This window comes from Bos taurus, chromosome 21 (genome assembly GCF_002263795.3).
Source record: "Bos taurus isolate L1 Dominette 01449 registration number 42190680 breed Hereford chromosome 21, ARS-UCD2.0, whole genome shotgun sequence".
Lineage (NCBI taxonomy): Eukaryota > Metazoa > Chordata > Mammalia > Artiodactyla > Bovidae > Bos > Bos taurus.
The window spans coordinates 5,231,311-5,257,550 of NC_037348.1; the positions used below are offsets into that span (position 1 = coordinate 5,231,311).

At 43.4% G+C, this 26,240-nt stretch overlaps 2 protein-coding genes and 1 long non-coding RNA gene across 5 annotated transcripts; 1 reads left to right on the forward strand and 2 right to left on the reverse strand.

Moving 5' to 3' along the window:
• Positions 1-1,503: 1,503 nt before the first annotated feature.
• On the reverse strand, positions 1,504-2,891 carry LOC132343308 (spindle and kinetochore-associated protein 2-like). The gene has a single exon (XM_059879215.1). It carries the CDS (start codon positions 2,874-2,876, stop codon positions 2,511-2,513), a length of 366 nt encoding a protein of 121 aa, XP_059735198.1. The 5' UTR covers positions 2,877-2,891; the 3' UTR covers positions 1,504-2,510.
• Positions 2,892-7,272: 4,381 nt separating this feature from the next.
• Positions 7,273-13,664, reverse strand: LOC132343323 (uncharacterized). Its single transcript, XR_009492082.1, has 2 exons — positions 9,490-13,664; positions 7,273-7,595 (listed from the first exon to the last, which is right to left on the reverse strand). It is a non-coding gene; the product is annotated as an uncharacterized lncRNA (long non-coding RNA).
• A 44-nt stretch (positions 13,665-13,708) lies between these two features.
• Positions 13,709-22,887, forward strand: SELENOS (selenoprotein S). Of its 3 annotated transcripts, none has more exons than NM_001046114.3 (6): positions 13,709-13,871; positions 14,507-14,641; positions 16,687-16,793; positions 20,096-20,185; positions 20,287-20,365; positions 22,184-22,887. In NM_001046114.3, exons 1-6 carry the CDS (start codon positions 13,796-13,798, stop codon positions 22,267-22,269), a joined length of 573 nt encoding a protein of 190 aa, NP_001039579.2. In that variant the 5' UTR covers positions 13,709-13,795; the 3' UTR covers positions 22,270-22,887. The 3 variants fall into 3 exon arrangements, with proteins under 3 accessions (NP_001039579.2, NP_001335155.1, NP_001335154.1); NM_001348226.1 differs by lacking the exon at positions 13,709-13,871 and adding an exon at positions 13,929-14,255; NM_001348225.1 differs by lacking the exon at positions 13,709-13,871 and having other exon boundaries at positions 14,143-14,641.
• Positions 22,888-26,240: the final 3,353 nt, after the last annotated feature.

Below are 26,240 nucleotides of genomic sequence, written 5' to 3' on the forward strand. Positions count from 1 at the left end.
AACTTAGTTCCCTGACTGGGAATCAAAACTGGGAATCAAACTTAGTTCCCTGACTGGTTGTCTGGGTGGAAACCAGGAATCCTAACCTCTAGAACACAGGGGTCAGTGTGTAGAATCTAAGTCCCTAGTCTTTGCCTAGGGACTTTGTTTCTTTGTAAGAAAAAATTCAGACAAGGAGTCGGAAGCTATAGAGCAAAGAAAGTGTTAGAAAAGCAGAGTACGTGTGGAAAGACGCATGGGCAAGCAGTTGCTAGAGTCGTGTGTTTGGGAATTTTAAACTCTTTGTAAGAGGACAGTCTTTTGGGTCTTTGTCTTCTTCTTGGCCAGTCATCTTACTTTGACTCCTACTGGTTAATTTATCTTAGGGCCATCCCCTGGGTGGGGATGCACCCCTTAGTCGAGGTGGATTTTATGTGTGAGGGATAGCAAGATTTATTATGGTCTGGCATCCCCTGCCTCTGTAGTTGTTGCAGGGAAGGGCCAATTTTGACTCCATTATGAATCTATATGACTATAACCTTTGCTTTTTATTGCTTTTGTTATTATGTGAGTGTGTTAGTCGCTCAGTTGTGTCCAACTCTTTGCTACCCCATGGACTGTAGCCCACCAGCCTCCTCTGTCCATGTAATTCTCCAGGCAAAAATACAGGAGTGGGTTGCCATTCCCTTCTCCAGGGGATCTTCCTGACCCAGTGATCAAACCCCATGCCTGCTTGCATGCTAAGTCGCTTCAGTTGTGTCCGACTCTGTGCGACCCTATGGACAGCAGCCCCCAGGCTCCTCTGTCCACAGGATTCTCTAGGCAAGAATACTGGAGTGGGTTGCCATTTCCTTCTCCAGTCTCCTGCATTGCAGGCAGATTCTTTACTATCTGAGCCACAGGGAAGCCCACTTTTGTTATAATCATACATAATGACCTGTCTCAGGGAACCCTGCCCCTCTACCTGAAGACATTAACACTTAGGCAGGCAGTCCAAGGCCCTTTAAGGAGGAGGCGAACATTCTTGCTCATGCTTTCCTTAAGCCTTGTGCAACAATGTATCTTGCCCAGGAATTGGCCTTTCTTTTTTTTTTTCAAAGAAATAAAACATTTTTAATCTGAAAGTACAGTATCTTGAAAAGCACAGTAGTACAGAACAACAGGGGCTGGCATTGAGTGAACAAGAAGACTTACTGACTGCAGAGGGATGGGGGTTGGGAGATGGTAGAACTGAAGGGTCATCAGCAACAGGAGACAGAGGGCAAGCTGCGATTCCATACCTGCAGCCAATGGCACAGGTTCTGACTCCTTGCTGGATTCAATTCTGTCTACCTTCTTGAAAGAACAGTCCAGTAATGTCTGAGTGGTAGCTCTTTTTTTCTTATCATAGATGCCACGGTAGCACTGGATTACATTCTGAATGGCTGCTGCAACCTTCATGTACCATCCAACATTCAGGGCCTGTGCCTCAAAACCCAACAGTGCCTCCTCAAACAGAGCTAACTTATGTAATTTGAGGGGAAAACACACGTTTACGTCTTCAAACGTTCACAACTTGAAGGTTCATATATAGAGATTTACAGCAGAATGAACTGAACAAGTACAGTAATACAGACTAGAGGAGAACAAAGGTATACTTCAGGTCCCTGAAATATGACAGGGACAATCTGAAACAGCATTAGAAAGCAGAGCTCATGCTCAACATTGGCAGGCAGAAGGAATAGGACAAAAATAAAAGTGAAGCTGTCACAGAAAAGCCAGCTTTCTACTAAGTTAGGTATTGTGGGAGACTGTTAAGTCACATATTAGCAGTCTCACCAATAATGTGACCACATCTGCGATCAGAATTTTCAACAATAAAATTATTTACATATGTATGAAAGTGAAAGTGAAGTCGCTCAGTCGTGTCCGACTCTTAGCAACCCCATGGACTGCAGCCTACCAGGCTCCTCCGTCCATGGAATTTTCCAGGCAATAGTACTGGAGTGGGTTGCCATTTCCTTCTCCAGAGGATCTTCCCTACCCAGGGATCAAACCCGGGTCTCCCGCATTGCAGGCAGACACTTTACCATCTGAGCCACCAAGGAAGCCTATTTACATATGTATAATATAGTACAAATATTATTCTAACTTTTAATTTCCCAAGCATGTTCATTCACATCTGACTGACTGATAGTACATAATATTATTTTGCAATAGGTCAGTTAGGACATCTATGTTATCCCAGTTATACAAAACCAGACACAAAATAGTGTTGGGACTTCCTTGCCTGAAATGACTAAGCATGTGTCCATATATTTTTAAAATCTCTTTATTTCCATTCTGCCCCTTTGGCTAAATTTTATTAATACAATATCTACCCTTCTCTCGTATCCCCCTCTCCTGTGGAAGGCATCACTAACCAGTCACCCAAGCCAAATCTCCTTTTCATCTCCCGACCAATAGTCATCAATGTTAACAAGACGTCTTCCTAAATTTCTGGGATTGATTTCTTCCCCATTAGAGTTCGTTTTTGCAAGTCCATTTCTTCCTCATAAGTTTGACATGTGAGCTCTTAATTGCTCTGCCGCAGTTTTCTCTTCTTCAGTCAGCAGTAACAGCTCCAGGTCTGTTTCCTTCTGCAGTTCTTGTATCAAGGTCATAGTCTTACTGAAAGTAGCACAAATGCGGCTCTCAGTCTCTTTCCGCTCCACAGCAATTGGTTTAAAGCGAACAGGCAAAGTTTGATATCGAGACTTTATTGCTGACAATTCCTTTAAAAGTGTAACTGGATTTTTCTTGCCTGCTGAATCAGGATAATTAGTCTTGATTTCATATTCCAGCCTGTACTGAATATAGTCCAGATCAGAGTCGGCTTTCTGGAACATTAGTTCCAGCTTACCGACCTCCGCCTCCATGTTGAATATTTCAGACCTGGCCTTTCTTTAGGAGCAAATGAATACACAGAACAAAGCTTACTCATGGAAATACTTTTCTTAGACTCTATGTTAATGATTATAATTGTAACAAATCTCGCCTGTGAATCTGTTTCTTAAAACAATGTATCTTATGCAGAAAAGCGTTGCCTGGAACACTTCCTTCAGGTTTCCTTGTGGTTAATCTTGTGGAGAAGGCAATGGCACCCCACTCCAGTACTCTTGCCTGCAAAATCCCATGGATGGAGGAACCTGGTAGGCTGCAGTCCATGGGGTTGCTAAGAGTCAGACACGACTGAGTGACTTCACTTTCACTTTTCACTTTCATGCGTTGGAGAAGGAAATGGCAACCCACTCCAGTGTTCTTGCCTGGAGAATCCCAGGGATGGGGGAGCCTGGTGGGCTGCCATCTATAGGGTCGCACAGAGTCGGAAACGACTGAAGTGACTTAGCAGCAGCAATCTTGTACTGAAGCTATCTCAGGATATAAGCCTTGGGAAAGGGCCCAGTGGAACTCTTACAACCTCTAGGTTTTCTTCTTATCTATCCTCAGCAGCCGTTGAAAAGTATATAATGCTCTGCGTGAAACAGTGAGGTGGGTACTCTTTTACCCGCTTCTGATATCTATGTCAGAAGCTTTCTCTGTCCTATCACTTTAAATAAAACTTTGTTACACAAAGCTCTGATCGACTGAGATCTTGTCTTTTGGTCTCAGAGTAAAATTTTCTCCTTCAGAGACCATGGATACCTGCACCATTCACAGTAAGTTATCAACAACCCATCCCCAATGGCCTGCCTCCGGGATCCCTGCCCCCTGCCTGTTTTTGTTCAGTTGCTCAGTCATGTATGACTCTTTGTGAACCCATGGACTGCAGCATGCCAAGTTTCCCTGTCCTTCTCAATCTCCTGAGGGTTGCTCAAACTCATGTCCATTGAGTCAGTGAGCATCCAACCATCTAAACCAGTGTCATCCCCTTCTCCTCCTGCCTTCAATCTTTCCCAGCATCAGGGTCTTTTCCAATGAGTCGGCTCTTTTCATCATGTGGTCAAAGTATTGGACCTTCGGCATCAGCCCTTCCAATGAATATTCAGGGTTAATTTCCTTTAGGATTGACTGGTTTGATCTCCTTGCAGTCCAAAGGACTCTCAAGAGTCTATCCAGCCCCACAATTAGAAAAAATCAGTTCTTCAGCACCCAGTCTTCTTTATGGTTTAAGACTCACATCTATACACGACTACTGGAAAAACCATAGCTTTGACTATGTGGACTTTTTTCAGCAAAGTGATGTCTCTACTTTTTAATACACTGTCTACATTTGTCATAGCTTTTCTTCCAAGGAGTAAGCGTCTTTTAATTTCATAGCTGCAGTTACCATTCACAGTGATTTTGGAGCCCAAGAAAATAAAGTCTGTCACTGTTTCCATTGTTCCTATATCTATTGGCCATGAAGTGATGGGATTGGATGCCATGATCTTAGCTTTTTTGAATGTTGAGTTTTAAGTTGGTTTTTTCACTCAACTCTTTCACTTTCATCAAGAGGCTCTTTAATCCCTTTTCACTTTCTGCCATAAGGGTGGTGGCATCTGCATATCTGAGGTTATTGATATTTCTTCCATAAATCTTGATTCCAGCTTGTGCTTCATCCAGCCTGGCATTTCACATGATGTGCTCTTCATATAAATTAAATAAACAGGGTGATAATATACAGCCTTGATGTCCTCTTTTCCCAGTTTGGAACCAGTCCATTGTTCCATGTCCAGTTCTGTCTCTTCTTGACCTGCATACAGGTTTCTCAGGAGGCAGGTAAGGTGGTCTGGTATTCAGTTTTTCACAGTTTGTTATGATCTACACAGTCAAAGGTTTTATCATAGTCAGTGAAGTAGAAGTTTTTCTGTAATTCTCTAGCTTTTTCTATGATCCAACGGATGTTGGCAATTTGATCTCTGGTTCCTCTGCCTTTTCTAAATCCAGCTTGAACATCTGGAAGTTCTCAGTTCACACACTATTAAAGCTTAGTTTGAAGTATTTTGAGTTATTACCTTGCTAGCATGTGAAATGGGTGCAATTGTGTGGTAGTTTGAACATTCTTTGGCATTGCCTTTCTTCGGGACTGGAATGAAAACTGACCTTTTCCAGTCCTGTGGCCACTGCTGAGTCTTCCAAATTTGCTGGCATATTGAGTGCAGCACTTTCACAGCGTCATCTTTTAGGATTTGAAATAGCTCCACTGCAATTCCATCACCTCCACTGGCTTTGTCCATACTGATGTCCCTAAGGCCCACCTGACTTTGCATACCAGAATGTCTGGCTCTAGGTGAGTGATCACACCATCGTAGTTATTTGGATCACTAAGATCTTTTTTGTATAGTTCTGTGTATTCTTGCCATGTCTTCTTAGTATCTTCTGCTTCTGTTAGATCCATACTGTTTTTGTCCTTTGTTGTGCCCGTCTTTGCATGAAATGTTCCCTTGGTATCTCTGATTTTCTTGAAGAGATTTCTGGTCTTTCCCATTTTATTATTTTCCTCTGTTTCCTTGCATTGTTCACTTAGGAAGGCTTTTTTATCTCTCCTTGCTATTCTTTGCAACCCTGCATTCCAATGGGTATATCTTTCCTTTTCCCCTTTGCCTTTGGCTTCTTCTCTTTTCTCAGCTATTTGTGAGGCCTCTTCAGACAACCATTTTGCCTTTTGGCATTTCTTTTTCTTGGAGATGGTTTAGATCACCACCTCCTGTACAATGTCACTCACCTCTGTCCATAGTTCTTCAGGCACTCTGTCTATCATATCTAATCCCTTGAATCTATTTCTCACTTCCACTTTATAATCGTAAGGAATTTGATTTAGGTCATACCTGAATGGTCTAGTGGTTTCCCCTACTTTCTTCAATCTAAGTCTGAATTTTGCATTAAGGAGTTCATGATCTGTGCCACAGCTAGTTCCCGGTCATGGTTTTGCTAACTGTATAGAGCTTTTCCATCTTTGGCTGTAAAGAATAAAATCAATCTGATTTAGATAATGACCATCTGGTGGTGCTCTGTGTTGAGTCGTCTCTTGTGTTGTTGGAAGAGGGTGTTTGCTATGACCAGTGCGTTCTTTTGCCAAAACTCTGTTAGCCTTTGCCCTGCTTCATTTTTTACTCCAAGGCCAAATTTGCCTGTTACGCCAGTTATCTCTTAACTTCCTACTTTTGCATTCCAGTACTCTATGATGAAAAGGACATCTTTTTTTCTGTGTGTGCGTGTTAGTTCTAGAAAGTCTTATAGGTCTTCATAGAACCATTCAACTTCAGCTTCTTCAGCATTCATGACTGAGGCATAGACTTGGATTACTTTGATATTGACTGATTTGCCTTGGAAATGAAATGAGATCATTCTGTTGTTTTTGAAATTGCACCCAAATAACTGCATCTCAGATTCTTTTGTTGACAATGAGGGCTACCCCATTTCTTATCAGGTATTCTTGCTCCCAGCAATAGATATAATGGTTATCTCAATTAAATTCACCTATTTTGGTCCATTTTAGCTCACTGATTCCTAAAATGGCAATGTTCACTTTTGCCATCTCCTGTTTGACCACTTCCAATTTACCTTGATTCATGGACCTAACATTCCAGGATCCTATGCAATATTTTTCTTTACAGCATTGGACTTTACTTTTACCACCAGACATCTTCACATCTGGGCACTGTTTCCACTTTGGCTCAGCCTCTTCATTTCTTCTGGAGCTGTTTCTCCACTCTTCTCCAGTAGCATATTGGGCACCTACTGACCTGGGGAGTTCATCTTTCAGTGTCATATCTTTTTGTCATTTCATACTGTTCATGGGGTTCTCAAAGCAAGAATGCTGAAGTGGTTTGCCATTCCCTTCTCCAGTGGACCACGTTTTGTCAGAACTCTCTACCATGACCCATCTGTCTACATGGCTGTCCTACATGGCCCAGCTCACAGTTTCATTGAGTTACACAAGGTTGTGATCCATATTATCAACTTGGTTAATTTTCATTCATTGTGGCTTTCTCTGCCTGTGAGAGATTAAAACTTTCCCTCCCTAAGGTTGGCCATTTCAGGAGATATTTGCAAGATAAGGTCTTTACTTCCTCAACTCCTCTCCCTCTCTGTTCTATAAAAGAACTTAGTATCCAGACCCCCCACTCTCCCATGATGGTTATTCTTCTGGGTAAGGTGAAAGTATGAACAGGGGGCCAGTTGTAAATGTCAAGCCTGAAGACCATCTATCTCCTGCTTCAATAAGAGGAGAAACAGCAAGGAAAGGGGGAATAAAATTCCTACTTCTGTTGTGTTAAGGGAGACCCCCTCCAGGGCCCCAAACGTGGGCCCTTGTCTCACCAGAAAAGAATTGTCTGAGGAGAAATGTGCTGATAGAAGGAAGAGACTTTATTGGAATAAATAAATAAATAATAAATAAATAAAGCAGCAGGGTAAGGGAACCCAGGAGAACTGCTCTGCCATGTGGCTTGCAGTTTTGGGTTTATAGTGATGGGATCCATCTCCGGGTTGTCTTTGGCCAATCATCCTGACTCAAGAATCCTTCCTGGTGGTGCATACATTGCTCAGCCAAGACGGATGCCAGCAACAAAGATTCTGGGAAGTGGTCAGACATGTGGTGTCTCCTTTTGACTTTTCCCCAACTCCTCCAGTTGGTGGTGGCTTATTAGTTCCATGTTCCTTACCAGGATCTCCTGTCAAAAAACAATCCATGTAAGTGGTTACTATGGTGCCTGGCCAGGGTGGGCGGTTTCAGTCAGTGTGCTTCCCCTAACAACTCCCCCCTGAGAGACTTCAAACTCAAGATACTTCTTGGGAATTGGGGCAGAGGTCTCTTTCTTCTGTAACTTTTTCCTGCTGTGCATGGGCGTAGACCTGCCTAGCAGAGCAGAAGTCTCTCTCTACCTGATCTAAGTTGAGGTGTTCTGTATCTGAAACCCTTGTAGTAACATCAGTTTGGTTTGGAACTGTTGGAACCTGTTGGGAGATAAACTTTGTAAGGAGTTGGAGTATACAGGGGCCCAATAGGAGTCCTAATAAGATAGTTATCGCTGGACCCAGAAATGGCAGGAGCCAAGAAGGGAAAGAAGGAGAACTCCATACACCTGTTGAGCTCATATCCAAGATTTCTGTGGCCTGTTCCAAAAGCCCCTTGATATCTTCTTGGACCCACCCAGACTGGTTATAATAAAAACCGCATTCTTCCTTTAGATAGAGACAAGTGCCACTCTGCCCTGCAGTCAGTAAATCCAGAGTCCAAAGATTTTGTAGGACCATTGTGGCTAGGGACCCTAACCAGGATTGTAGATGTTGGAGGGTCCTTGTAGCTTTTTCTATGGACACAGCAGTGTTGGTAGAAAGCTGCTGAAATTTATATAGAGCAGTTCCCTCAGTGGCAGCTCCTGTCAAACCAGAAGTCAGCCCTAATGCCAAAAAAGGGGGCTAAGTATCACTGCATGACATAACCTCTAGTGGGTAATAGTGGTGGAGGCAAGGAGGTATTATTCCAGGCCAGATCTATGTACAGCATGACACACCCCAGAGGACAACCTCCTGTCCAAAAAGGTGGCAGGGATAAACAAGCTTTATCCCCACATATGAAGTAGACACCATGACTGGGTTCAAGCTGGGCAACAAAACAACCTTACCAAAGAGGGACAGGGTTTCCATCTGCCTTACAACTAGAACAAGGGCGGTCCTTTAGCAGCTGGGAGGAGACCGTCACAACACTTGCTGCAAAACCACAGCAGTGAGGGCATTTCAGAAGGGGTTCAAGTGTTGTGAGGCATCCTGGGATCTGTCCTTGAGGTAGAGAGTATTTTGTTTAGGTTCCCACCATAGGGTTATGTTTTCAGCCGTGGGGACCCCTACAAGGGAATAACAGGGGTCAGAGTTACCTGTCTGATTTAGAAATTAGAATGATCAGATGTAGTTTTTGGTTGTCCAGAACAAAACATGGCTTTTTGAGACTGGTTAATGGCAACTGAGGAGAGCCTCATGCTCATGGATAGGTATAGCATGTCAGTTCTGCCAGAACTTCTAACCTCAGGCTTTGGGCTAAATCATAATACCCTAGAGCAATTACTAGATCCCAGTTTTCTCCATCAGTTCTGACACTGAAAGTTATCCCACATTGTGAGTTGTCCAGATTTCCCACAGACACCCCTGTTGGGGAGTCACTTTTAAGACAGACAGGGAAGGTCACTTGGGGAATGTTAGTCAAGAGAGAAAATAAGGGCCTGAGTGGGATTGCAGATGTTATCATGGGAGTAAATAAAAACAGCTGTTGCTGATACCAAGGCATGAAGTTTTTCTCCCCTTTTACCCAAAAGGCCATGCAATGACCAGATGGGGTACACTGGGTGACAGCATGTAGCTGGGCTGGAATGGTGGGCCAATGATACCCTGGGATAGGTTGGACATATCCCCAACTTCTGCTGCTAATGCAGATTCAGCAAGGGGTGGTTACACTGAGTCAAGAAGCAGTGTGGTTTTCAAGCGTATATGCATCATTAAGGGAGAAGTTAATAGCTGTGCAGGAAGGCATGATAAGAAAGAGGAGAAACATCATAAGATGCATTGACTTACCTGAGGGAGATTTGATGGTGTTCCACATGAACAGCAGTCTTCAACAGGTTCACAGGAATAGTTGTCCTCTGCTTTTAGAGTCCCAGTCCCCATCTCTCCCTCCTGTAAGGCCATAGGGTTTTATTCTAGAATTGTGGACCCAGACAGATAGACCCTTCACTTTTACAGCAGTTGAGGTTACTAGGACAACTTGATATGGCCCTGTCCAATTCTCAGACATCTGGCTTGGACTCCCTTTTTCTTGCCAGGTCTTTACTAATACTCAGTCCCCCAGCTCTACTTGGGGTTTTTTTAAGTCCTCCTGTGGTCTAGGAAGACCTTTATCCATATCACAGTTCTTGCTGAAACCTTCCCAGGTCAATTGTATGTTTTAGGAGTTCATTGGTGTCCTCATTAAAAAAAAAAAAAAAAATCAGAAGTTAAGAATGGACGTCTATACATCATTTCATAAGGGCTTAATAGTGGCCATTTAGGGGCTGCCTGTACCCTCATGAGGGCTATGGGTAGCATATGGGTCCATTTATTACGTGTTTCTTGACATAATGCAGCCATAGCCCTTTTAAGAGTCTGGTTGGCTCTCTTCACCTTCCCTGAGAGGAGGGCATGGCAACCCACTCCAGTATTCTTGCCTGGAGAATCCCTATGGACAGAGGAGCCTGATGGATTACAGTCCATGGGGTCGCAAAGAGTTGGACATGACTGAGTGACTAAGCACAGCATACCTTCCCTGAGGCTTGAGGCTGCCATGATGTGTGGAGGTGATATTTCATTCCTAAGCATATGGCCAGGTTCTGGGATATTATGGCTGTAAATGAGGGCCCATTGTCCCTCTGAAGTGATCAAGGCAGCCCAAAGGTAGGCACTATTTCCTTTAGCAGAGCTTTACAGACTTTTGCAGCTCTCTATGTCCTGGTAGGGAATGCTTCAATCCATCCTGTGAATGTGTCATTAAAGGCTAGCAAATAAGAGAACCTATGACCTAAATCATACCCCTTACAATAATACAGAGGAAATGACAAATAGATTCAAGGGATTTGATCTGATAGAGTGTCAGAAGAACTATGGATGGAGGTTAGTGACATTGTAGAGGAAGCAGTGATCAAGACCATCCCCAAGAAAAAGAAATGCAAAAAAGGCAAAATGGTGGTCTGAGGAGGCCTTATAAATAGCTGAGAAAATAAGAGAAGTGAAAGGCAAAGGAGAAAAGGAAAGATATACCCACTGGAATGCAGAGTTCCAAAGAATAGCAAGGAGAAAGAAGAAAGCCCTCCTCAGTGATCAGTGCAAAGAAATAGAGAAAAACAATAAAATGGGAAATACTAGAGATCTCTTCAAGAAAATTAGAGCTACCAAGGGAACATATCATGCAAAGATGGGCACGATTATGGATCTAACAGAAGCAGAAGATACTAAGAAGATGTGGCAAGAATTATATAAGAAGAACTATACAGAAAAAGATCTTCAAGACGCAGATAATCATGATGGTGTGATCACTCACCTAGAGCCAGACATCCTGGAATGAGAAGTCAAGTGGACCTTCGGAAGGAAGCATCACTATGAACAAAGCTAGTGGAGGTGATGAAATTCCAGTTGAGCTATTTCAAATCCTAAAGACGATGTTGTGAAACTGTTGTACTCAATATGCCAGCAAATTTGGAAAACTCAGCAGTGGCCACAAGACTGGAAGAGATCAGTTTTCATTTCAATCCCAAAGAAAGGCAATGCCAAAGAATGCTCAAACTACTGCACAATTGCACTCATCTCACACACTAGCAAAGTAATGCTCAAAATTCTCCAAACCAGGCTTCAACAGTACATGAACCATGAACTTCCAGATGTTCAAGCTGGATTTAGAAAAGGCAGAGGAACCAGAGATCAAATTGCTGACATCCTTTGGATCATTGAAAAAGCAAGAGAGTTCCAGAAAAACATCTGCTTCTGCTTTATGACTATGCCAAAGCCTTTGACTGTGTAGATCACAACAAACTATGGAAAATTCTTCAAGAGATGGGAATACCAGACTGCCTGACCTGGCTCCTAAAAGATCAGTATGCAGGTCAAGAAGCAACAGTTAGAACTGAACATGGAACAACAGACGGGTTCCAAATTGGGAAAGGACTATGTAAAGGCTGTATGTTGTTACCCTGCTTATTTAACTTATATGTAGGGTACATCATGCGAAATGTCGGGCTGGATGAAACACAAGCTGGAATCAAGATTGCCAGGAGAAATATCAATAACCTCAGATATGCAGATGATACCACACTTATGGCAGAAAGCAACAAAGAACTAAAGAGCCTCTTGACGAAAATAAAAGAGGAGAGTGAACATGTTGTCTTAAAACTCAACATTCAGAAAACTAAGATCATGGCATCTGGTTCCATCACTTCACAGCAAATAGATGGGGAAACAGTGGAAACAGTGACTTTATTTGGGGGGGGGCTCCAAAATCACTGCAGATGGTGACTTCAGCCATGAAGTTAAAAGATGCTTGCTCCTTGGAATAAAAGTTATGACCAACCTAGACAACGTATTAAAAAGCAGAGACATTACTTTGCCAACAAAGGTCTGTCTAGCCAAAGTTATGGTTTTTCCAGTAGTCATGTATGGATGTGAGAGTTGGACTACAAAGAAAGCTGAGCACTGAAGAATTAAGGCTTTTGAACTGTGGTGTTGAAGAAAACTCTTGAGAGTCCCTTGGACAGCAAGGAGATCCAACCAGACCATCCTAAAGCAAATCAGTCCTGAATATTCATTGGAAGGACTGATGCTGAAGCTAACTCTCCAATACTTTGGCCACATGATGTGAAGAACTTAGTTGTCTGAAAAGACCCTGATGCTGGGAAAGATTGAAGGTGGGAGCAGAAGAGGACAACAGAGGATGAGATGGTTGGATGGCCTCACCTAATCTACGGACATGAGTTTGAGTAAACTCCAGGAATTGGTGATGGACAGGGAGGTCTGGCGTGCTGCAATCCATGGGGTCACAAAGAGTCGGAGATGACTGAGTGACTGAACTGAACTGAACAGGCAGATGGGATTCATTTCCACGTTGTCTTTGGCCAAGCATTCTGATTCAGAGCCCTTCCTGGTTGCACTCTCATTGCTCAGCAAGATGGATGGCAGCGACAACCATTCTGGGAGGTAGTCGTACACATGGTGTCTCCTTTTGACGTTTCCCAAACTCTTCCAGTTGGTGGTGACTTCGTAGTTCCATGTTCTTTTACCAGGATCTCCGGTCATAAAACAACTCATGAAAATTGTTGCTATGGTGCCTGGCCAGGGTTGGCAGTTTCAATCAGTGTGCTTCCCCTACACTTCTAAAGGCAAATCAATGGGTCTTCACAGTCTTAATTGATAAAATCCAGAGTCCTCAATTTCCCAGTTTTCTCCAGAAGCCCATTTCTCTTCTCCTGTTTTCTGACACAAGCCTGAAATTGTCGTTCTGTGAGTCTTTTGAGAAACTGCTAGTGAAACCAGCGGTGGAATCCCCCAAGGATACCCCAGGCTCATGTCTGTGCTCGCCAAGGTGGCAGAGCACTCTGAATCAGTCATTATCTGCTCATTATTCTCTTCCTAATCCTCAACCCTTCTTTTGAGACACAGCGGAGTATTTTCACTTTAAATCCTCCTCCAAAATACGCTCAAGGTCAAATTCCATAGAGGGTGGTTAAGGTAGGGCTCCAAGAGAGGAGTGGAAAGGTGTGGAGGAGGGCATCGCAGGCAGAGAAAAGACAAAACATTGTTATAAATAATTGTAATGTCTTATAATACTTAGTAATTATTGATTCAAGGCGTGTTGGAGCCATTGTTAACGCTAATTCTTTCCCAAGAGGTTTTGATTCTGGAGGAGAGAATGGCGGGGGGTTAGCGGGGACTTTCCCAACTCTGAAAGGTAACAGAGGCAGCGGAAGGGCTACGCTGGAACCCGCAACAGCAGGGAGTTGCCAATCTGCGAAGTCCCAGTTGCTTAAGGTGCCAGCGAGCACGGGCGTGGACGCAAATCCTGTTTGCCCAAGGTAACGTCTTGAGACCTCGGTGTCCAATCAGTACGAGAGTAAATATCCGACGCGGCGCAGGGTGTAAGGCGCCCCTCGGGCTCCCGGTACCGCCTCGGAGGGCTCAGCCCGCCTCGGCCACGCCCTCGAGGCGTTTCCAGGCGTCCGGGCCGGTTAGCCACCCGATTGGCCGGGAGGCCGGAAACCCGGCCCCGGGCGCCACGTGTACTAGGGGCCTGCCGGAAGGCGAAGGCCGGCGCTGACTCGGCGGGCGTGTGCGGCGCGGGTCTGGCCGGGGCTGCGTCGCCATGGAGCGGGACGGGGATCAGCTGTCCGCGCGGCCCACCCTCGAGACCGAGGGGCTGCGTTTCCTTCACGTCACGGGTGAGTGGGCGCGCGTCGCGGGCCGCGGGGCCGCGTCCTCATCGCCGGCTCGCCGCCATGTTCAGTGAGTAGTTTTACACGGCGCTGTGGGCTGGGCCGGCCGGAGGCCAGACGCGGCCGGTACCAGCAGGCCTGGGCGGTGGGCCGAAGGCGCGCGCGGAGGCTCGCCCGGAGCCCGGCTTCCCTGGGCTTTGCTGTCGGCCCTTGTTTGCCCGAGTCCTTTATCTCGCGCGACACAGGCGGTTCAAGCCCTTCCGGGTCGCGGTTTACTGGGCTCACAGGGTCCTTGACGTTTGCCGCCAAGCCGCGCTTCCCCCACCACCGCGCTCTTGCGCACGCCCCCAAACTCTGCCCTGTGCCAGCCCCCCGCGGCTACTCTTTTCCGTACGTTGCCTGGATCGTTAAAGCCCTTCCCTTCCTGATTCGGACACACTCCGTCATCCTTCAAAACCCGGCTGACGAGCCCTGCCTGCCCCGGGGTTGCCCCTCCGATTCCCCAGAGGGCTGAGAAGCACCTTCTCAGGGATCCCTGGATTGTACTTCTCGCTGTTTTAACTACCTTCTTAGGAAGTCTTCCGCTAGGAAAGCTCGGTGGAAGTGTCATTTTTAGTTTCTTGAAAACTTATTTTTTTCAGTGGGCTCCCTGCTGGCCACTTACGGCTGGTACATCGTCTTCAGCTGCATCCTTCTCTACGTGGTGTTTCAGAAGCTTTCCACCCGGTTGAGGGCCTTGAGGCAGAGGCACTTAGATCAAGCTGCCGCTGCTCTGGGTTAGTATGTGTGTGTGTGTGTGTATGAGCATGTGCGCGCGTGTACACTCAGTTGTGTCCGAGTCTTTGGGGCCATGGACTGGAGCCTGCCAAGCTCCTCTGTCCATGGGATTTTCCAGGGAAGAGGACTGAAGGCGTGGCTTTACCCGTACTTATTGTAGTATTTATAAGTTAGTCTATTGTTACGAGTAAGAGGTATCAGTCTAATCCGTGTGGGAGGTAAACTGAAGTTGATTTTGGTGAATTGCAGTAGTGTGTTTTTTTTTAATTTCAGAGTTTTTGATGGGGTGAAAAACCTGCTTAATGATGTGTAGAACACCCTCTGCTTGCATCATTCTTTATTTACAGGAGAGAGTAAAATGAAAACGTCAAAGCTTCTGCATACTTATGGGTGTGCCTACTAACTCTCAGTTATCTCTAGAACCCTAGTGAGTGACAGGAAACTCAGCCTTAGTTCCTCACATCCACTGCATTCTGCTTTTCAAAACTTACTCATCAGACCTGATGGCAGATTTACACATGGCTGTTTAAAAAACTCATTCCCTCTAAAACAGCCTTTTAACTTGTTAGAAGTTACAGCTTCTGAGAACATAGTCAAAAGAAATGTTCAGTATTTTTATAATAGTAGTATAATTAAATAAATGCTAATCGTCAGTGATCCAAGTCACCACAGTTATGAAGCTGGGGAAGAAACAAACATCATAACATAATAGTTGTCATTAGCAGAAGGACCTAAAAAATTCCTTTACTCTCCTCTCCCATGAAACCCTGTGGTCCTTCAATCATCTCAGTAGTTTTGGTTGTTGGCTGTATATCCCAAAAAACAAAGTACAGTTGTAAATCTTGCTTAAGTTGTGGGATAATGTGACGTGGGTGAGGTTAGAGAACAGCTTCAGTCACCTGGTACAGCCGTTGCTGTCACTGTGATCTGCTGACAGCTGAGGAGTGGATTTATAATATAATGGGATGGGCATCTCAGAAGAGTTTGTTTTAAGGAAGCGTTGCACAAAGTAAATGTGCAGTGAAAGGTATACTTTGTGTTGTACAATTTTGTTAGGAAAATTAGGTTTAAAAAATCCACACATAATTTCTTTTTTTCTAAGAATAAAACAGCAATTTCAAATGTTGTTACAATTCACATTTCTATAAAGTAGAACTATAGTTTCATTTTTAAAAGTAAAACTCTGTTCATCTCTGCCACCACACAAACCCACACCCACCCAGCCATACCTATTTTGTGTTCTGTTGTACGTGCATTCAGTTAAATGACCTTTTTTCCATTGCTTTTTACTGTCTGTAGGTAATGGTGATCCCATATCCTTTGGATGGTGCTAGTGTGAACATAATAGTTGTAGTTTGTTTCTTTGTTTAGAAAATTAGTCACACTACTGTGTAGTTCCCCTTAGTGCTCCTTAAACACAGTGGTCTGCATAAAACAGAAAACTTGATTGTGTTTTTGGGTAATTTGCTTTGTTGTATAAACCAGATAAAAATAAATATCTGGGGCGGTCATTTCTATTAACACTAGTTGGCAGAATTTTTCTTTTCTGTAGAAACAAGAATAGAATACCTAAATACCTTTCCCTTTTTCTGGTATATATCTAGACTAATTAGGTGATAGCTAATGATCAGAAAACTTGCTTTCCCTTGGTTATTTCTAGAATTCTGGTCAGCCTAGAGGCTGGGAGTTAGGAGGTATCCTGGATGTGAAATCAAATTTTGCTGTGGCTGCCACACCACTTATATTTGAATCATAGGGCCCAGGCCAGATTCTCTGAATTGGGATTGCTCAGAGAGCCCAGAAATCTGTTGTGAACAGAGATTTCTGATGCTGTAAGTATTTTAACAAGGACTCTGAACTGAGGCTATGTGATAGTCTCCTTCCCCTTTAGGCAGTAATTAAATACATGCAGAAGGATAGACTTACTCATGTTAAAAAAGGTTTTTGTATTGTTTGATTTCTGTACACTTCTAATATAGATCTCAAGAGTTTCCATTTTATATTTTACAAAGTGCTTTATTCCAATTTTTTTCTGCCTTTTCAGAACCTGATATTGTTGTTAAACGACAGGAGGCTTTAGCAGCTGCTCGTTTGAAAATGCAAGAAGAATTAAATGCACAAGTTGAAAAGCATAAAGAGAAATTAAGACAGGTATGTACTGGTTTTAATTTGAGTACATGATATTTGAGGTTTAGTTGGTAAAAGTGTGTATGTGTGTGCATGCACTCACATTATGGTGGGTAAAGGGAACAGTTTTAGGCTGAATCATTTCCACTTAGCTAAGTATTGCTCAGCATGTTTTAGTTGTAATTTCTTAATGTTCAGGGGTGAAATGCTCTTAAATAATTACTCTTAAATACTCTTGTATTTATGTTTTTACTTTTAAGTGGTTCCCTTATAGCAGTATTTTGCCCATAAAACCGTGTGCTATGTGCAGGAGCCGTACCACCAGACACAGAACACACATTCAGCATCTTGCTTCATGGTTGGTTTCAAGCTTTGCATCTCACAGGACCTGACTTGGTGGGGCCACTCTTCAGTGGATTAAAGAAGAGCCAGGGGAGGGTGGCAATGGACTCCGCCTAGGGTAGAGATGGAGAGCAGAAGATGGAGTTCTGAAAGACTTTTGTTAAACACATGGTTTGGTTGTGGGAGTGATGGGCAGTTCTGGAGGTGATGGGGAGGAAGAACCAGGGGCTACTGTTGAAGTGACCTGAGCAGCCAGATGGGTTGTGCTGCTCTTCACAAGTGTGAAGTCACACTTGCTGTGTTGGTCCCAGTCTGTGTAACTGAAGCAACTAAGTGTAGGCTCCGCTTTCTGGTTTTATTACAGATGTTTCTGGGCCCTTCTTTATCCCCTTAGAAGGAAACCAGAGAAGTTGGTCTTCCTGCTGGTCTTGCCTGTGTCTCTGGTATTTCCAGAAAGGAATGCCTTTCTGCCACCGCTGGTGGCTTTTGTTTTCTGCATGGTCACTTAGTGCATGGTTGGTATCCACATCGTGGCTGGAGCCCAGAGTGAAAGGACAGAGCGAAGTATTTTAGGTATTTTTCCAGAAATATTTTATTCATATATAAACGCATGCTTATATCATTTTTCCGTGGAAATGGCAGCATAATACACATAGATGCTATATTTAAGCAGTTTTATTTTTTGTTTGTTTCTAAAAAAAACTTTAGCAAGTGTTTTAAAGTTTTTAAGAAATATTTAATTGTTTTGTTTCTAGAGCCCAAGAGTAAGTTCAGTTCCTGCTACGTGTCAAAATTAATGACTTGAGGGTCTGACTTTTTTGCGTTAGTAAAACAGCCTGATCATTTACCCAGTTTGCTGATGTAGCTGGGGGGAAAAGCTTTTAAAAGATTGTTTTTAAAAACTGTAATGTGAGCCTCCTAAAATTGGAGAAAGGATAGAAGGCTGTGTTGAGTTTTAAAGTTGTGGTTCTGTATTGTTTGTTCAGTCTCTCAGTCGTGTGTCTGGCTCTTTGCGGCCCCATGGACTGCAGCACGCCAGGCTTCCCTGTCCTTCACCATCTCTGGGAGTTTGCTCAAACTCATGTCTGTTGAGTCAGTGATGCCATCCAACCATCTCATCCTCTGTCGTCTGTTTCCTCCTACCTTCAATCTTTCCCAGCATCAGAGTCTTTTCCAGTGAGTCAGTTCTTCGCATCAGGTGGCCAAAGTATTGGAGCTTCAGCTTCAGCATCAGTCCTTCCAATGAATATTCAGGACTGATTACCTTTAGGATTGACTGGTTTGTTCTCCTTGGTGTCCACAGGACTCAGAAGAGTCTTCTCCAGCACCACAGTTTGAAAGCATCTATTCTTTGCTACTCAGCCAATTTTATTGTCCAACTCACATCCGTACATGACTGCTGGAAAAACCGTAGCTTTGATTATGGACCTTTGTTGGCAAAGGAATCTCTCTGCTCTGAAATACACTGGCTAGGTTGGTCAAAGCTTTTCTTTCAGGGAGCAAGCATCTTTTCATTTCATGGATACAGTCACTGTCCACAGTGTTTTCGGAGCCCACGAAAATACGGTCTATTACTGTTTCCGTTGTTTTCCCATCTGTTTGCCATGAAGTGATGGGACTGGATGCCATGATGTTCGTTTTTCAATGTTAAGTATTAAGCCAGCTTTTTCACTGTCCTCTTTCACCTTCATCAAGAGGCTCTTGATGCTTTCTGCCATTAGGGTGGTGTTATCTGCATATATGAGGTTATTGATATTTCTCCTGGCAATCTTGATTCCAGCTTGTGCTTATTCAGCCTAGCATTTCCCATGATGTACTTTGCATAGAAATTAAATAAGCAGGGTGACGTATCTCCTTGATGTACTCCTGTCCCAGTTTTGGACCAGACCATTGTTTATGTCTGATTCTATCTTTCTTGACCTGCATACAGGCTTTACAGGACGCAGGTAAGGTGGTCTGGTATTCCCGTCTCTTTAAGAATTTTCCAGTTTGTGATCTGCACAGTCACAGACTTTAGTGTAGTCAACGTGGTTCTGTATACTTAAGAAAAGTAACAGTCTTCCTGTCTCATAGTTCAGTCAGCTCTCTTGTATGTGGTCTCAGAATTTGTCACTGATGTACCATTCTGGTGTTTTCCATGTTGGCTATAAACATAAAACAGCTTTCAGATTAAGAAGCAGTTTCTTCCTTAACCTCCTGTACTTGCAGACAGTGAAGGCATGAAGGGACAGGCATTTGGGTTTAGCAGTGATGGACCCTGAACCATTGAGAAATTTCTGGATATGTGCTTTCTAAGGCATCCTCTTGCATATCTTTGTGGCATCGCAGTTTAATCGGAACCAGAATGAACTGAAGCTTGGGTTTGGATTGCATCAGGAACTGAGAGAGTTAGTGACCTTTGTGCACACGTGAGTTGCAGTACCCAGTTGTTCAAGGAGTGGGAAGCAAAGGTGAAGACTTCGGGCGCTGTGTTTCCCTCCTGTTCACTGCTCAAGGTTTCTCAGGTGCTCATTGTTGGACATAGTTTTCTACTGAGATTAGTTTTCTCTTATGCTCCCGTAGTACCTTACTTGCAGAGAATTCTCAAATTTGCTCTCATTGGTTCCTCACAGCCTTCCAAGTTGAAGGATTAAGTAACTTTCCTCAGGTGACACAACCAAATAGCAGCAAAGCACACCTGCCAGCCACACCGACCCTTTTCAAGTCAGTGTTCTTCAACATGACCAGAAATGTCTAGTTTAAAAGAAGAATCTGTATTCTTCCTTCTGTGACACTTTTTGCTTTCCTTAATAGTATGGAAAAGCAAAGGATTCTGTATCTGAATTAAACTCACACACCACTAGATGACAGCTACTTTATTAACTGAAGAAAGTACAGGTGAAACTTTGAAGAACATTTAAATTACAGATTATCAAAAGTATATTTTCTTTGAGAAAGATGACAGCTTATGAATTCATTTTGTATCATGTGCGATTCTTCCTCAGCTTGAAGAAGAAAAAAGGAGACAGAAGATCGAAATGTGGGATAGCATGCAAGAAGGAAAAAGTTATAAAGGAAATACAAGAAAGCCTCAGGTGATGTAGCCTTCAACCTAGTGGACTTATGTTCAAGTAGGTGAAGATTCCTGGAGTAGAATGTCTTAACTAGATTCTTAAGCCTGTATATGTTCAAGCAGGAAGAAGACAGTCCTGGGCCTTCTACTTCATCAGTCATCCCAAAACGAAAATCTGACAGAAAGCCTTTGCGAGGAGGAGGTGAGTATGAAACATTAAAGCATTCTGAACAATAATTGTCTAAATTTACCTGAAACAGGATTCTCTTTTCTTGATTCATTGTCTATAAACTGAGACTAATTCCTAAGTATAGGTTATGAAGATTAAATAAAAGAAACAGATGTAAAACAGCCTTCAGCGGCTAGAAATGACCAGCCTGCTGAACCCTTTTATTGCCCCTGAGCCTCCAGCAAGGACGTGGGTGCATGTCCTGTTTCCAGGAGGCCTCTGACCTCCTTGGCCTCACAAAAGTTAGCATTTGATAAGCAATGAAAAAGGAGGTCACTCGAGGCTCTCGGGAAATAATTGGGATGGTTGCAGTTGTATTTTAGTGTTTTTCACTTGATCCCACAGTCCTGTAAGGGGTAAGTTAAGTGAGGCAAGGAGTAGTTTGCCTGTTTTGCATATGAGTGGGTCAAGGGGCCTAGGACACGGGTTTTGGCCTTTCCAGCCAGAGCTGCCTTGTTTCTTACAAATAACTCCTTCAAGGAGGCATGAACAGATAGATATTCATTAAGAGACCTTCTGTGTGCAGTACCCCCAAGCACTCTAGGTGGTACCATAGCAGTGTGTACCATCCCATCCTTGAGGACTTTCACATACTTTTGGGAAGATGGGACTCCCACACAACTGAAAATAAATAACCCTTTGTGATGTGCCAGGAGTTCCTCCTCCATCTGGAGAGAGGGGAGGGCAAAAGCATTAGAATGCTTTGGGAAGAAACCAGTTCTAGGCTGAAGATACTTTTTTCTATCTGGGAAGAGGGGTTTTCTCTGGCTAGGTGCCACAGAGGCAGAGGTGTGGCCAACCTCTTAGACAACTGAGGGGAGTCTGTGAAGCCTGCGAGCTCTCTGAAGCCAGGACACAAGGTGGGTTGCCCTTAAAGGCTGGGTTCTGATCCCTTCCTTTGTGTTAGGAACTCAGAGCTGGCTTGTATAGGGGAGTGGTATGTCTGAAAAGAAAATGCTTTTTTAAATCTTTTTCTTGCTTCAGCAAGAAATAATCTTCTAAGGCCATTATGCAGAGCAACAAGTGGTAGTATTCAGGAGACGATTGTAGAAAATGGAATGTATGGTGTGCTGTGTGCATGCCTCTAACATTGCTAGCAATCCAGAGCTGGGGGCTTCGAATGGCCTGTCTTTATAGGCCTTAAAGAAACTGAGGCACAGGGAGTTGGTGACCAAAGATTCTACAGTAAGGAACAAAACCACCTCATTTAAGGTCTTGCTGACTCTAGAGCCTGAGCAGAATGGTCGCCAAATGTCTATTAACTTTAGGAAGTTAATGAGTGGGCAAGGATGAGTGTGGCGGCTGGGGCATGTGGATTTCCCAGTTCTGACTGGTGAAAGCAACCGCAAGTTCCATTCGGTTTTGATTTTTATAATTTATTTTCTGTAACTTGAGCAGTTCTTACTTGAATGTATTCGTTTTATTAAGGACTACAGTTAGAAACCTTTATATACTTAAATTTAGCCATCTTGAGAGGCTTTGGGGGCAGATTTTTTGTGTATTTGGTGGAGATTTTCATGTTTTGATAGTTAAAACAGAAGCTGAATGGCTTGTTTTATTCAAGTCAGTTCAGACTGCAATCACATTATAGAAAGTCAGATTAGTATATACAATGCAATATAATGCAGTCACATTATAAAGTTTTTTTGGTCATGTGGTTGCTTAAAGTTTTCTGAAAATGTTTATGAGAGTAGGATTGTATCTCTGCAGTGCTTTGCATATCAGGCTTACGGTCCTCTGTTTGATGCGAAATGTTTCCAACACTGTTTTGCTTCCTTTATCTCATCACAGGTTACAATCCTTTGTCTGGTGAAGGTGGTGGAACCTGTTCCTGGAGACCTGGACGCAGAGGACCCTCATCTGGTGGATGAGGCTAAGAATCTTGTTAGTGTCACTTTTGACATTAGCAAGATGAATCCTTAACCCTCAACTCAATTGTCTTACGCACGCTTTTCACAGTGATTAGCCAGGGGGAGGGGCTTTCTTTCTGTTCTTAACTACACTGATGACTTCAAGGGTTGAAGGCAGCATAGGGTGTGGACATGGCCACTAGGCAGTATTGCAGTTAGTCACGCTGCACTGAAGCCGTGACTGTTCATTGATTTCACAGGTCTTTGTTAGTTGGTAGCTAAGGGCTTCCAGGTGATTGGTGATCTTGGTAAAAGAGACCTGGCAATGATCCTTCAAGTTAAGAGGTCCTGGCTGGTAGGACAGTCTCTGTGACAGCTTGCGTTGAATGATGTCTTCCTTGTAAATGGTGAGCCCACCAGCAAGGATTACTGATGCAGACAGTTGATGGGGTTGTTCTGTAAATTTATATGTACAGAACTGTTTAAAAAAAGAGAGACTGTAAATATTAAAAAAAAAAAGAACATTTTCAGTATCTTTATTAAATTTAAAGAAATTTCTTTATGCACTTGAATTTGTCTGTCTAACATAATACAGCTTTTTATCATTCATAACCTCCCGTTAATAAAATTTACTTTCTCTTCTCATTATTGCTCACCTCAGTGAGCATGAAAAGTGGGACAGCTGCAGTGGTTTTCAGAGCTGGAGGGCTCCTGGGGGTTTATCCACAAAACCGGACACTTGGAGTTGAGTTTCTGCATTAATAGGGCAAAGAAACATCTTGCCTGTAAGTACCTCAGGGGTCATTGGGGTTTTTGGAAGCCCTGTGAGTCCTCTGTCTCACACTCATTTCTTACGTTCTTATCCAGAGTCTCTGTGAAGTATGTTATAAAGGGCCAGGTAGTAAAGATTTTAGGCTTGACAGGCGGCACAGTCTATATTTTTTTAATTTTTAAAGAATTATTAAATACATTTAAAAATATTTATCTTACGGGCTAGATTTGTCCTGCCACCTGTAATTTGTTGATCCCTGCTTCATGTCAAGATCATGAGAAAGAATAATGGAAAGTTTTAGACTGGGTTAAAATATTTCATCTAGGTCTGTTAATTTATGTCCAGAGAGATTGATTCCCTGTAGGATATAAACGAACTTTTAAGAGTTCTTCCTTTAAAATATTTTCTGTAGTTGAAAATACCTAGTTAAGCAGCTATCAACTGTTCATTTTAGAAATAGAAGGCATGTTTCAGTATACTATTAGCTGTGACTTTTCCCTCAAACCTCCTTTTTTCCCCTATAAATTAAGGAATTATCAGGTGTAAACACATAGGAAGAAATGCTGAGTTGTATACACCCACCTTGCATCTGGCAGTATGACTGGTGGTGGAGAGGTGGTGCCATGTGAGTAATTGATCGGGAGATAATAGAAGAGGGAAGGAAACTAACCTGTGTAATAGAGTTTGAAGAGCACTTGCTCTGTGCCGAGCACATACATTTATAGTTAATCCTCACTATAGTCCCGTGAGGTAGGTACTTCTATTAACCTTGGTTTTTAGAAACTAGCTTAGAGGGTCAACTGGTGCAAGACCCTGATCACTGTAGTCTGTTTTGTCCTTGTGTTCCTGATAGCCAAAGACTGTACAGCCAGGGTCATAGAAAACCAAGCTTGATGTATCTAATGAGACAGCTACCATGTGGCAAAGTGAATACTTATCAAGTATTGTGTGCTACAAGTCAAGAGCAGTAAATATTTCAGAAGGGTGGACTGAAGTTGCCAGAGGAGATGGGTCCTGTGCTCCTGTTGAAAGAAGTGGTGCAGAATCTGAGGCCCATGGGGAAGAAGGGATGGGTCAGAAGATAGCTGAACCAGGCAGAACACTGCCTCATGCTGCAGTGGGGGGGCTGCAACTTGGAACTGATGGCAGTAGTCGTGTATTTAAATGATGCATAACCCAGTCCATCCTGATCATGGAGTAACGTTAGTAAGTGGGCAAAAGACACACACACCTTCAGTTGAAACTTTCTGGTGCCTAGAGTTGTGGCCTTGGCCAAAGGCAACTGCTTCTGTTGGAAAGAGGAACTACACCCTCCTCGAGGACCACTCTTACCTATCTTCCTATTCTCCCTTGTGCTGTTTCTGTTAGCTGCTTCTCAAATATGTCAAGTCTTTATCATAATATAAGCACAAAGCCACATCACATTCACAGAACCCTGATTCCGGCTGGTGCTCTTTGCTATGGAACGAGCTTTGAGTTGTCTCCATTCATCATCTGTTTCTGCCCACCCTCTGCTTAATGCTGCAGATGCTGTTCCTGGATCATCCTGTTTCACACTTCAGTGGAGTTTTTCGTTTCATCTTATTTGACCTTCCAGCAATTGGCCCTTCTTGCAGTTTTCCCTTCTCTTGCCTTCTGAAACACCACACTCTGGGTCTTTACTCCCAAGACAGCTCATCTTCTCTCCTGTGCCAACCCTGCCCAGCACTTCTAGTCTTATTGAATAATTTCCTATACTCTTTCCAATTTCTCTTCCTCCATTTGCTGTTATATTTGGTTCACTAAAGCTCTTCAAGGTGACATGTATCTGATGGATCATTCTTGGCTTTCATCATTTGCAGTGATTGTACACTCCTTGAAAAACTATTCTCAAATTCTGGGGCTCTGCACTTGTCTGGTGTTTTCCTACCTTTCTTGTCAATCTTCTGCTGCTTTTCCTCAACTTTTTGAGCTCTAAATGCTGATATTGAAGTTACAAAAGGCAAAAAGGTAATCAATGTGAGTAGTCCTTGCAGAAACCACAAATGTCTGATGGAGTGATTAGGCAAATTGGTGTTTGTAGCTTGAAACAAAATGTCAGCATAGTGTACCCCAAGTCAAATACTGTGTATCAGAAGAACTTGGGAAATGATGTGCTCTGGAAAACTAAAGTCTCAGTCATACCAGTCTGGCACTGAAGAAGATATGATAAACAGCACAGAAATATGTCCTGCCCTCATGGGCCATTCTATCTGTTGGAGGGAGATGAACATCACACAGTTGTTAATACAAAAATAAATGACTGAAGACAGCAAAGGATGGTGGGGTAGAAGGACAAGAGTTCATTCCTTCTTAACAAAAAAAACAAAATACCAACTATCTGCTGAACAGCCATGATTAATGCTGGAACCTACCAAAAAAGATAACCTACATGCAAAGACAAGCCACAAAATGATACGAGGGGTGCAGTTGCAATAAATCCCATACCCAAAGGGTGGGTAACCCACAACTGGAAAACAGTTGTACCATAGAAGTTCTCCCACTAGAGTGAAAGGTCTGAATCCCACATCAGGATTCTCAGCCTGGGGATCTGGCAATGGAAGGAGGAGCTTCCAGAGAATCTGACTTTGAAGGTCAGCATGCTGTGTCTCAGGGATTCCACAGGACTGAGGGAAACAGAAATTCTACTCTTGGAGGGCACCAAGAGTCTAGTGTGCACCGGAACTTAGGGGAAAAGGAGTGACCGCATAAGAGGCTGGGCCAAGATCTCCAATCTGCTAGTTATGGAGGGTTTGGAGCAGAGGCAGGGGACAGCTAGGAATAAGAAACTTACAAGTGGAAAGGCTCACTGCTCAGTTCAGTTCAGTTATGTCTGACTCCTTGTGACTCTATGGACTGCAGCATGCCAGGCTTCCCTATCCATCACCAACTCTTGGAGCTTACTCAAACTCATGTCCATTGAGTCAGTGATGGCATCCAACCATTTCATCCTCTGTCGTCCCCTTCTGCCTTCAGTCTTTCCCAGCATCAGGATATTTTCCAGTGAGTCAGCTCTTTACATCACATGGCCAAAGTATTGGAGATTCAGCTTCAGCATCAGTCCTTCCAATGGATATTCAGGACTGATTTCCTTTAGGATTGACTGCTTTGATTTCCTTGCAGTTCAAGGGACTCTCAAGAGTCTTCAACAATCCAAAACAGATTGCAACACCACAGTTCAAAAGCATCAATTCTTAAGCGCTCAGCT